This window comes from Armigeres subalbatus, chromosome 2, assembly GCF_024139115.2.
Source record: "Armigeres subalbatus isolate Guangzhou_Male chromosome 2, GZ_Asu_2, whole genome shotgun sequence".
Classification (NCBI taxonomy): Eukaryota; Metazoa; Arthropoda; class Insecta; order Diptera; family Culicidae; genus Armigeres; species Armigeres subalbatus.
The window spans coordinates 346,844,343-346,857,739 of record NC_085140.1 but is presented as its reverse complement, the minus strand read 5'-3'; the positions used below and the strand labels follow the sequence as shown (position 1 = coordinate 346,857,739).

General features: G+C 36.2%; 1 protein-coding gene across 1 annotated transcript; it reads left to right on the top strand.

Annotated features, from left to right (window-relative positions):
• Positions 1–2,806: 2,806 nt before the first annotated feature.
• On the top strand, positions 2,807–12,341 carry LOC134210026 (uncharacterized). Its single transcript, XM_062686052.1, is given in 5 exon segments — positions 2,807–2,865; positions 3,812–3,839; positions 3,841–3,923; positions 4,063–4,209; positions 10,017–12,341. Coding segments are annotated over 5 exon segments (1,359 nt in total). The 3' UTR covers positions 11,059–12,341.
• The last annotated feature ends 1,056 nt before the right edge of the window (positions 12,342–13,397 follow it).

The following is a 13,397-nucleotide window of genomic DNA, read 5'->3' as shown; positions in this document are numbered from 1 at the left end:
TGGATGTCAGTTTAATTCCTCCACTCACTTTTTTAATATTCGATTTTTTATCCCATATTCATCGATTTTTGATTGGTTGGTTTTCAATTTCTAGTCCTCATTTTTCTTAGATATCAGTTGACCAATTATTGTATTTTTTTCATTTCTCTTCTCGAATCAATATTTCCATGATGACAAAACAAATAATTTCTTGGTTTTCGATTTGTACTTCCTGAACTCTTATTTATGTACATCTTTTTTTCAATTTATCATTTCATCATTTAAGCTTTGATTTTTCAGTTTCTAATTTTTATCCATCTGCAATAAAGTTTGGAATCCTCTATTTAATCCTCTGGTTTCAGTTGCATTTTTCAGAATTCCTTTAATTAAAATTTCACACTTGTGTTCCCAGTTTTTAATTTCAGTTCATCAATGTTTAGATGCCATAATTTTCAATGTTATATTTCATATTTTTAAAGAAAGTTGTGCAATTTTTTGTCCCAATATTAAAATTCTTATTCTCTATTCTCAATTCTTTGTACTTTGTAGCATTTTAATAAATCATTAATTTTGAATTGTTCATTTCATTCATTTCATTTATTTATTAACATTTTGATGTATGATTTTCAAATACTTGTTGATTGTTCATTCTTCAGTTTTAAATGTCTGTATTTCTAGTTCATCAATTTAATTTTATCAACTTTCATCTGCTCATTTTCAACTCTTCAATTTACAATCTTAGTTGGTTTAGTTTATTTTTTATTTCCATATTTTAAATTTCTCAAATGATAGTAAAATAAATACTCCCCTTAAACAATTAGAAAATTCCCATAAGAAAATAGAAAATTGCCAATAAAGAAATCATATGAGCAATAAATAAATATAAAATTTCCAAATAAAACAAAATTTCCATAAACAATAAAATTTTTCACAAAACAAAAATAAATAAGCACTTTTAAAAGCAAAATTGCAATTATAAAAAATAATTTTCCATAAAAAAATTAAATGTTCACAAAAAAAAAATACAAAATTTCCATAAATAAATCAATATTAGCAATAAAAATAACAAAATTTTCCACAAATAAATATATTTTTCCATAACAAAATAAAAATTTTCCGAAATGATCAATAAAAAGCAATAAAAAATAAGAAAATTTCCATAAAAAATATAACAAATCAATCAAACTGTACTTTTGTCTTTCTCGTAACTAAGACTACGTAAAGGCTATATAATCGCTCAAAACAACTTTTATAGAGGCGGGGACCATAGTGTATATACCAATGACTCAGTTCGACAGATTGTGATGTCTGTGTGTATGTGTGTGTATGTGTGTGTGTGTGTGTGCAAAACTACTCAAAAAAATGTCACTCATTTTCAGGCACTTATTTCAACCGATTTGCGCGCAACAAGTTGCATTCGACGCAGATTCTGTCCCATTGTTTCCTATTTTGAATTGGCAGATCGGACTATGGGATCGAAGTTATGGCCAAAATACAAATTCATACGAAAAATCGCGTAAAAAGTCACTCTTTTTCGGGTACTTATCTTCAACCGATTTGCGCCAACAAGTTTAGCATTCGACGCAGAATCCTGTCCCATTGTTTCCTATTTGAAACTGGCCAGATCGGACTATGGATCGAAAGTTATGGCCAAAATACAAATTGATATGAAAAAATCGCGTAAAAATGTCACTCATTTTCGGGCACTTATCATCAACTGATTTGCTCACAACAAAGTTGCATTCGACGCAGAATCTTATTCCATTATTTCCTATTTGAAATTGGCCAGATCGGACTATGGGATCGGAAGTTATGGCCAAAATACAAATTCATACAAAAATAGAGTAAAATATGTCACTCATTTTGGGGCACTTATCCAACCGATTTACTCGAACAAGTTGCATTCGACGCAGAATCCTGTCCCATTCCTATTTGAAGATTGGCCAGTCGGACTATGGAATCGGAAGTTATGGCAAAATACAAATTCATACGTAAAAATCGCGTAAAAAATGTCACTCATTTTTCGGCACTTATCCTCAATCGATTTGCTCACAACAAGTTGCATTCGACGTAGAATCCTGTCCCATTGTTTCCTATAGAAACTTGGACGGATCGTACAATTAGGTCAAAAGTTATGGCGAAAATACTAATTTTAAAAATACAAAATAAAATGCCATTTTTGCTCTTATGCTAATCGATTTATTTACAACAAATTGCGTTTGCGAAATTTTTTTATGCATATAAACAAATATGAAAAATAAAGACCAATCCACATATTGGAGTTATTTTAGATTTTTCCAAACCTTTGAACGAACGAAGAGGCACCATCACCGCTATTGGATTAATCTGGTTTTTCCATAGATGACCCCTTCTTTAAAAGCGGCCCGCGCAAACTGGCCTGAGGCTGGACAACTCACAGCTGCCGCGCGACCGACGCCGGTGCGGCATAGAACAATGCTCGGAAACCGCGTGTCGGTCGGTCGGTCTGCCTGCCCGTCTGCCGAGAGCTCGCAAAGCGCGCGTAAACCGCAAATGCAGCTTCGCTTTCCACTTGGCTGAAGCTGCGGACGACAACGAAACGCAACGTAACGCTGCCAAATGCTCGGTGCAGAGTGTCCGGCCGGCCGGGTGTGATCCGATTTCGCCGCGCCTCTGACCCAATCAGCGGTCGTGCGTGTCGATGGTGGACCGCAATCAATTGCGCAATACAATATGGGAATTCAATCGAATGATTTTAGCAACGCACACAAATGCGTAACAAACGGGAAGGAGAGGGTCTCTAACCCGGAGAATGGAATGTAACGCAGTCCTGAATCAACATTACACAATGCTACTGGCGGGTGGCGGTACGTTTCCGAGATGTGAGGATGGGTATTCTTGTTTACGGTGAGTAAACAGAGTGTCAATTCCAAGAAGTCGCATTTCACTTCCTTCATTCGCGAAATAGGGAAAAAAAGGACTCCGGATGAATATGGCCGACGACCAATTCCGGGAAGTGGTGTTGATTTATTTTTCTTCATTACTCGTCCGTTTCATCACGAGAAAGAAAACTGACCGACTCGAGCGTTGTCTGGGTCTATGAAATGCGTTTGAATTCTCGGCTTTGGGTTTCGAATCCGGTCGGATGGTACCTTGAACGATGTTGTGTTTGTTTATACACGGGCAGAGGTGGAAAAAATCCAAAGGAGACTCCATCATGCAACACTTTTCGCAATGCGGAAAAATTGTAAGCCGATGCAGGGCAGATGTTCTCCGAGAAGATCCGCTTGCAGTCGCCGAACAGGGGAGGAAGTACGCTGCCGTTATTTTTCGTCGAGACCGTCGACAGGATGGCTGAAGTATGATCCGGGTAGATGAGACACATTCATCAGCCAGCCAGATGGTTCTGATCAGTGAGGCGCTTGCTTTTCTGCTTGAGTTAAAAAGATTGGAAAGAGTTTTTAATTTCGAAGATTGGAAGACTAAATCATTCCAACTGATAATTTTGAATATTAATTTTCATTACCTTGAGTCAAACACGTGTGACGGCTATAAATTAATAAATCCGTGCAAGTTTTACGCAAATATCTCCTAATATTCTAGCCACAAGCCCCATCGTTTAGGAGATAAGCCCTCGTTCGTCCAAATTCCTAGAGCAATAAAACAACCGGTCAGTCACTAGCGGCAGGTGCAAGTTTCCATGAGGGCATCTAAATTAAAACTCCTTGTGGATTAGACCCCATCCTAGCGAACGTGCAACTGATTGCTCTTTCTTGCCCCTCCTCAGCAACCAGAAACTGTAATAACTTGAAAATTAATCTCCTACTTTCCGTCTCTCCATCTCTGCTTTCAGACCACCATCAAAAATCTACACAGCGTGCACTCCGCCAGGACATCGAGTACAAAACGCTCGGCATTTCGTACGACGCCACCAGCAAAAGCGTCGTTCAGCAGCTGCTCCGACGGTAAGCCTCACAACGACGTAATTTAATCGTAATCTGGAATCTACTTGAATCCGTTCCACCAACCTACCTCCCATTACACCATGTTCCCGAAATAGAAGGAAAAAAAATGACGCATCCGTTCCGCTCTTTTCTTCCGCAGATGCAAAATGCGACATCGTGATCCACGGCTGTTCTACCTGACGATGGAGGTGACCGTACGGAGGCCCGGCGTTAAATCACTGCTGGAGCTGGATGATGAAGCGAGGCCGGCCCTGCTGCAGGCTTGCCACCCGAAGGGCGACTCCAGGTGAGAGTTGTTCTCATTTTTTCCGTGGAATTGCTTGGAGTCGTTTTTCTGGTCGTGAAGTGGCGCACTTTGCTGCGACCCGTGTTCTGGCTTTTAAAGATTGGTGGAAAATTTATTTTTGGAAATACAAGTCAGAAACATTGAAGGATGAAAATAAAATTTCAAATGATTCGTGACCAAAGCTTAAATAAGAAAAATACAGATAATAATTATAAGCCTGTCGAATGCTTGCTATAATATTGAAAAGCAGACATGGTGAGCTTGTTCCATTGTATTTTGAATATAGTTCATAATCTTTTAATATACGGATGTGCCATCCGATGTGCAAATTCTAATTTCCAAACTCAACTTCTTTGTATTTTCATTTCCTCTTTTTTTCCAATCCTCAATTTTCAGTCTCTCATTTTGTTCAATTTTAAATTTAACTTTTTTACAATCCAAATCAAATCTAAATTTTTTACATTCCTATAAACTTTTATTTTGAAATTTATCAATTATCGATTCTATACTTTCACATTTTTAAATTTCTAATTCGAAGAACTAAACTAAACTAAATTTGAAATGATTTGTGGCCAACGACAAAATAAGAATTATGCAGAATAAGCATATCAAATGCTTACTGTCATATTGAAAGGTAGATATGGTGAGCTTGTTCCATTTTAAATTGAATGTATTTTAGAACCTTTTCAACCTATGAAAGTGCCTTCCATTGCGGAAACTGCAATTTACAAATTCTGTTTTCCTTAATTTGCATTTCCTCAATTCTCTTTTCCTGAAATTTTGGTTCCTCAATTCCCAAGTTTTTAATTCAAGAATTTTCAATTCTTTTAAATATACAAATGCAAATTATTTACTCTATTCCAATCATCTTTTGATTTTCAACTGTTATATCTTCTATTCTCAGTTTTCACAATCCTTCATTTCGATTTTTTAATTATTAAATCTCATTACCTAAATTTTCATTTCCCTATTTTCAAGAATTTATTTTACTTTTGTTCTATTTTGAGTTCCTCATTTCCTAAATTTATCGAATTTAAAAAAAATACCATTTTTGAAATATCAATTAATTATTTCTCAATTCTCAAAGCATAAATTTCAATCCGACCAGCTTTTAATCACTTCTTAACTCATAAATTCTTATTTCCTCTGTTACTAATTTTTTGATTTTCAAACCCTAAATTTTAATTTTCTTAATTTTAAATTACTCAACTCTTTGGATTTAATTTTTTTCAAATATTATTTTTCATTTTCTATTTTTTTTCTACTTCTAAAAATTTAATTTCTTTAACTTCGCAAGTTTTATTCGCATTCAATATTTTAGTACCTTATTTCAAATTCAACCATTTCCAATCTCCAAATTTTCATTTGCTTTATTTCCAATTATACAGCTTTGAATTCCACGAATAATTGTCTGGTTAGTTTTCTATTCCTGAAATCTGAATATCAGCACATTTATTTCTATTTTCAATTCTGCAACATTCAGTTCCTTTCTTCCAATTCCTTAACTGTTTCTCAATTTTCTTTTATTCAATTTTCAAGTTTTTAATTATAAATGCCGTAATGTCCAATATCTTTATTTTCAATCTATCAAATTGCTTTCCTTAATTTTTTTATTTTTCAATATTTATATGGTTGATTTTCCATTTCTCATTTCTTAATTCCTTAATTCATCATTTTCAGTTTTTCAATTTTCATTTTGCCTTTTTATTGATCTTGTCTTCCTAAAATTTTAAATCATTTTGTTTTTCTGATTCAGCAATTTTTGTTTTTTATTTTTGAAAATTCCTTTTTTTGCCAGGGCTGTTTGGTCGAAAGACATGGAAGGCCACAAAGGCAAAAACATCTGGTCGAAAGTCATATGGTGGAAAAAGGATATTTGACCGGAAATATCTTTTGGTCGAAATGGTGGTTTGGCAGAAAGGGCCTTTGGCCGAAAATATTGTTTCGCGAACAAAAGTCAATGTAAAAAGTGTAAAAAGTGATTAATGATAATTGAGAAGTGAGAAAAAGTTAGAAATTAGAAGTGAGAAATAAAAAAATAAAAAGTCACTTACCACTTTTCATTCTTCATTTTTTACATCTTTCTTCGTATCGTGAAAGATGAGAAGCGCTCAGTGAGAAGTGACTCTTTCCACTTTTTACTTCTTATGAGAAGCGGAGAGGTTGGATCTCACTTGTCATATCTCATTTCTCACTTGTTATTTCTCATTTTTTACTTTCCTTTTTCACTTCTGATAGTGTGAAGTGAGAAGTGAAAAGTAAGAAATGAAAGAATTATCTCACTTCTTACTTTCCAATCCTCACTCTTTATTTCTTACTTTTTCCTTCTCACCGTAAAAAGTGAAACGTTTCACTTCTAATAAAAAGGGATAGGTGAGATATTCCACATTTCTCACTTCTAAATTTTACTTCTGACAGTGAGAAGTAACAAAATTTTTTTGTTTTTTAATTCTTTATTATTAAAATCAGAAGTCACAAATGACAAATTAAGTAAGAAGTGAAACGTCTCACTTCTTACTTCTCAATTCTTACTCTTGTTTTCTCAATTTTTGCTTCTCACCGTGAAAAGTCTGAAGTGAGAAGTGAGATCTTAGTAGTGAGAAGTGAGACGTTTCACTTTTCACTTTTTATGAGATGGTATAGATGAGATATCTCTCTTCTTATTTCTCACGTGTTACTTCTCATTTCTCACTTGAATTTTAACTTCTAACAGTGATAAGCTACAAGTAAAAAATGAGAAGCAAAAAGTAGGACGTCTTACTTCGTAAATCATTCTTCTCACTCCTTATTTTTCACTTCTGATTTCTTTCTGTGAAATATAAAAAGTGCGAAGTAAGAAGTTAGGCATCTCACATCTCACTGCTCATAATACGTGGATTGTGAGATATCTTACGTCACATTTCTCACTTCTCAATTGTTTCTCCTCTTTTCTCCCATTACATTTTTTACTACTGACAGTGAGAAGTCACAAGTGAGAAAAAGTAGAAATAATTGGATCGTCTCACTACTCACTTCTTATTTCTTGCATCTTACTCTTTATTTTTCACTGCGTATTTCTTCTGTGAAGAATGAAAAGTGCTAAGTGAGAAAGGGAAAATAAGAAGTGTAATGTGAAGAGTGAAAAAGCAGGAAGTGTGACGTTCCACATCTCACATCTCATTTAGAACTTATGAGATGTTCGCATCTCTCTTCACATCGTACTTCTCTGCTTCACATTTCTCACTTTTTGTTTTTCATTAAAAATAAGAAGAAAATTATAAGAAATTAGAAGTAAGTCGTCCCAATTCTCACTTCTCATTTCTTATCTCTCATTATTCACAGTGGAAAATGTGAAATGAGAAGTGAGACGTCTTACTTCCCACTAGTGTCACTTTCGTTTGTATTCCTCTTTCGGCAGTATGTCTCTTTCGATAAATTATTTTTAATTCCAATCATCAACTCTCAGTTTTTTAGCTTCGAATACCTTATGGATTGTCAGTTACTATTTCCTCAATTTTTTTTTATTTTCAATTCTAAATTTCTTATTTTTATTTACCCAAATTGCTTTTTTGCATTCCTATATTTCCAATCTAAAATTCTTAAATATTTAAAATATGAATTTATTTATTCAGTTTTATCTCCCTTCTTGACTGACTGTTCAATTCTTATTACCTCTATTTTAAATTTTATGTTCCTGGATTTTTTTCGCTTTATTTATTTTTATTTGTTCTGTTTTTAATTCCTGGGTTCAAAATATCTCTAGTTTCAAAAATAAATCACTCAGTTCTTACCTGCAAGGCTTTCAAATCCTAAATATTTAGTTCCATCAATATTCGTTTCTTAGTTTGAAGTTTTTCACTTCTTGGTTTCCCATTTTTCTTTCTTTATTTATTTTTCTAATTTCTAATTCTAAATTTCAATTCCCAATATTCTAATGTCATAAATTTTCAACCACTTCTCAATTTTTGTTTGATTTTATGTTACCTTTAATTCCTTTAGTTCCCTTCCTTGATATCATTTCCAATTTTTTTTGGTTCAGTTAGTGTCAATTCATCGATTTCGGTTCAGCAATTCATCAAACTCTTTATTTGTCAGTTTTAAATTTCTTACTTTCTATTTTAAGCTATTTTTAATTATAATTTATTATTTTGAATATAATTTAATCATAATTTTGAATCCCTAATTTTTATCTCATCGATTCATAGGTTCTTCATTTCCTCCAAATTCAATATTTTTATTTTCTATTTTTTTAAGTGGAATTGAAAAAAAAATCAATTCTTTAATTACTTTTTTTTATTACTTTTTCTAATCCGTCAATTAGGCCGATACAAATATTTTAAAACAGTTATGTCTCCCCTCCCCCTTCGGATAAGTTTCACAAAATAACATTTCGAGGGGCAGAAAAAAATCGGATATTTTTGAGGATTTTCAAAACATTCTTCAACAAATCCCAGGAGTTTTTTAATGTTTTTCGTTTTAATATTTATTTTTCATTACCCCCCTCCTCGACTTTTCGAAGACCAGAATAACATAATTTTTATAAAAATAATCGCAACGGCCTTATTTTTCCTCAAAATTTAAATCATTCGATTTTCAATTCTTAAATTAATGTGAATATGGATGGATGTCAGTTTAATTCCTCCACTCACTTTTTGTTAATATTCGATTTTTTTTATCCCATATTCATCGATTTTTGATGTGGTTGGTTTTCAATTTCTAGTCCTCATTTTTCTTAGATATCAGTTGACCAATTATTGTATTTTTTTTTTCATTTCTCTTCTCGAATCAATATTTCCATGATGACAAAACAAATAATTTCTTGGTTTTTTTATTTGTACTTCCTGAACTCTTATTTACATCTTTCTTTTCAATTTATCATTTCATCATTTAAGTTGTTGACTTTCCAGTTTCTTAATTTTTTATCCATCTGCAATAAAGTTTGGAATCCTCTATTTCCAATCCCTCTGGTTTCAGTTGCATTTTTTCACAATTACTTTAATTAAAATTTCACACTTGGTGTTCCCAGTTTTTTAATTTCAGTTCATCAATGTTTAGATTTCCATGCCATAATTTTCAATGTTATAATTTCATATTTTTAAAGAAAGCTGTGCAATTTTTTTTGTCCCAATATTAAAATTCCTATCCCTTCTCAATTCTTTGTACTTTGTAGCTTTTTTCTATAAATCATTAATTTTGAATTGTTCATTTCATTCGTTTAATTTATTTAGTTAACATTTTGAATTGTATGATTTTCAAATACTTGTTGATTGTTCATTCTTCAGTTTTAAATGTCTGTATTTCTAGTTCATCAATTTAATTTTTATCAACTTTCATCTGCTCAATTTTCAACTCTTCAATTTCCAATCTCTTAGTTGGTTTAGTTTATTTTTTATTTCCATATTTTAAATATCTCAAATTTCATTACTTGATAGGCTACAGTTCCTCGATATGCCTTCGCAGAATGAAGTATCCTCCTCCACTGTACTCGATCCTAAGCTCTGAAGGCTTAGCGCTTTCAAGTACTCTTTAAATGCAAAACGCAGTCGTGTACTCGGCTTTTTCCGGGTTATCTACTGAATATTATCTTCACTTGAAGCTCTTACTGCATACGAACAACGTCTGCAGCCCACCGTAGTCTGACAACCGATTATCATTTGGTTATTCCACACAGAGCCAATTGCAATTTTAATCCTCTAATTTCGAAACCTATATTTGTTTGCGCAGTTCATGACGAGAAAACGACGTTTTATTTCAAGTATTCAACCCTTTACAAAAGCCCATAAACCCATTCTTATCTGTATTTTTTTCCAATCTTCTCCATTTTCCAGATTTTGCCTCCAGCAAAAACCTGGCGGTCTCATCCGGGTGCACACATCGGCCCTGCAGCCCAACTCCCAGTACAAATCGCTTCTCATCTCCGAGGAAACCACCTCGGACGAGCTGCTCGCCCTGCTCCTCTCCTGCTACAACTCCATCGAACCGGTCGAACAGTTCAGCCTGTACGAAGTCTGCCCCGGCCAGGAATACCAGCGGAAACTCCACCCGGACGACCTGCCCCTAAAGACGCAACTCCAGCGGCAACAGCGCAACGAAATCATGCACTTTCTGGTGCGCCGAAATCCAAACTACCCCCGACGGCGCCAAATGTTGGCACCCATCTCCGAAGTGAAACACTTCATCATCGGTCCCGGCTCGTTAACGCACCACCGACTCTCGCTGCACTCGTCGACCTTCCCGCTCAGTGCCGTAACCACACCGACCAATACGCTCATTTCGGACATCGTCGATGGCGTTTCCTCGCTAAACAGCCTCAATGAACCCAAGAGCATGGCCCTGCGGGAATCATGTCTATCGTCCTCCTCGTCGTCCTCATCCTCATCCTCTTCGTCGTCATGCTCGAGTTCAAGCAGTTCGAGCAGCTCCAGCAGCCGATCCAGCGAAGACGACAACAACAACGACGACCGGAGATGTTGCCTGCAGTGCAAATCAAACATCGATCATTCGGACTGTGAACAGTGCCAACGAGAAAGACCGCTGGACACGGTGGACGGTCCTGCGGTTAAAGCTCGCAACGCGGACCGATGCCTACAAGCACCACCTCGCCCCTCCAAAGCATCGCTTCTACCTTCCTCCCTCCTAATGGCTCCATCGGCACCTTCCTACAACCCGGTGTACAACATCCGAGAGATCCGGACCGTGTGCAACTCGTTTTCCTCGCTCGGAATCGACAAAAAACTGGTCGACATCGAAAGGATCGACAACCGGACGAGCAGTGCCAGCATAACGGGCAACGTGACGAGGAGCACCGTCGTGAAGGAAGCCGTCAACACCGACCCCGTGAAGGGCGTGGGCAATTTCATCTACATCTGAGCGCGGCGGCGTGCGTTGGGACTCCGAAACGAATCGAAAACAACGACGACACCGACAGGTGGCTATTATCCGTGAAAAAATGGATAAAGTTCACCCCCACGCGAGTGAAATCGAGATGGCACCGAAGACGCGAACTTTTGCGATTACAATTTTGTTTCGTCCACTAGTCACAGTTATTAATGTTATTAAATTGATTTTATTTGATGTTTTTTTTCCTTTCGCTGCTTTTCATGTATAGAGATAGATAAGAAAGTGGAAGTTAATGAAAAGGAATTTCGTGTAGCAATATATTTTTATGCGCTATAAACCCTCAGGGGTGAAACAGGTTTCGGTGTGAGTGTTGTTCAAAAGGATTCAGAAAAAAACTTCTAAACTTCGAATAACCAATACAAGGTGATGAAGAAGGTAATAACTCAAATTTTGATGAAGTTTTTCTTAGACATGGAAATCATTCACCTGTATTGGATATTCAAACGAACTCCCACCGACAAGGAAAACCTGTCAACACATCAAAACTAATCCAAAAATGAGCATCCCAAGTGTATAATAAATGGAACAAAGCAAGTAATTGAAGCCAAAAAATGAATCAGCAAACTCCTCAGACAACCGACAAAGAAGATGTTATTTTCATTTTCCAGATCCGTGTATTATCCGACGCCCTTCTCTCCCTCTGCTAGATTTTAAGATACGATATGAGCCAAACGGCAAACGTCGTGATTGTGCGTAGAGCAAATCGAATCCTGTAAAGTAATTTAAGAGATATAAAAGTCTAGATTTGGAAACAAGCGCTCCATGCCAAAGAATCGAACGTAGCTATTAAGGACACATCTTTACGGCACCCGAATTGATTTTCCCCCGCTCCGCATTCCCCCATCACTGTCAGGTCATTGTTATTTTTAGGGCTATGATGTGTGTACGTATATCGTCGAAAGAATCAGTTGTACCAAAAACATATTTACAGACTTCGCTTGCATCCCATTTGTAGGAAAGGAAAATATAGTCAATCAAATCGCATACACTTATTATCATTCACTAGTAGTCAGTTCCATTCTTGAGTCGTATCATTATGTATTTTTGTATCTGAAGAAGCGAGACCGTTACGGCAGATAGATAAAGCTAGCACAGATTCTGTCCTATGTAGCCAAATCCACAAACGGATCGGTAACTGAACTCCGTCGTAGAAACGAGGTCAAACGCTGTATCTCTCTAATCTATTATCATTATTATTATTTCTATTATTATCATCATCGAGAAATATAGGAAAGTGATTGAGTGAAAACTAATCATCCTGTGAGTCTGCATTTCATTTGATCCGAAAGTCCCTGTGGCCTATTTTGCGGTTTTTGTTGGAATGTCGATGATGAACTTGGATTGCTGACGGCTATCGTATTTACCTCATAAACGGTCATTCCCAGAATTGTACCGTTCCTTATTTGAAATAACTTTGATTATTTGCGATTGCGAACTTTCAATACTGTTAAATAGATCTACGCTACTAATAATTCCGAAATTATCGTCTCTCTGTACACTAAGACAGCGGTTCTCAACCTGGGGTACATGTACCCCTGGGGGTACCTTCGCTGGCCTCAGAGGGTACCTCGGACAAAAATGCGTAATGGCGGATGGATTACAATTTTTATCAAATCTTATTGATAAAGTTTTGATAATTTTGTATTTTTTTTCAAAACTGTGCCTTGTACATAATATGCATGGCGATCAGTAAATCATGGTCTATTGAATCCTGTCCTCCACAACCAGTACATGTGGGCTGGAACTAGCAACCAGAGCAGAGATTAGCACAGGGAATCGATTACCGCGTGGGGAAATTGTGAACAATATACTTAAAAACCGCCACGACACTTGCAAAGTTGAAACGTGTTTTGTTTATTTACATCAGCAAAAAAGGTACAAGGGAATAACAAAATGTGGTTGAGTTCAGAGGCTCAGCGCCCCACTGTTAAAAAAGTAAAAGTTCAACACTCCTCCTTGCTGAACTACTGAACTAGCTGTCCTCTATTCAGCTTGGTGAGTCCAAGCTCGCCTACATACTGGTTTATCTTCTGTGGACCCAGTGGCTTAGTAAAGATGTCGGCCACCATCCTGTCGGTTGGACAGTAGCACAACTGTATAACTCCTTTCGTGCATAGGTCCTTCGCATGGTGCAGCCTAGTATCGATGTGCTTACTGCGCTTGTTTTGCCTCTCGAGGGAAACGAAATCGATACAGCTGCGGTTATCCTCGTTTATCTTCGTCGGTAATGGCTGTTCTTCTTCCAACTCACACAGCAGACGTCGCAGCCACACTGCCTCTTGTGCCGCCTCGGAGAGAGCAACATATTC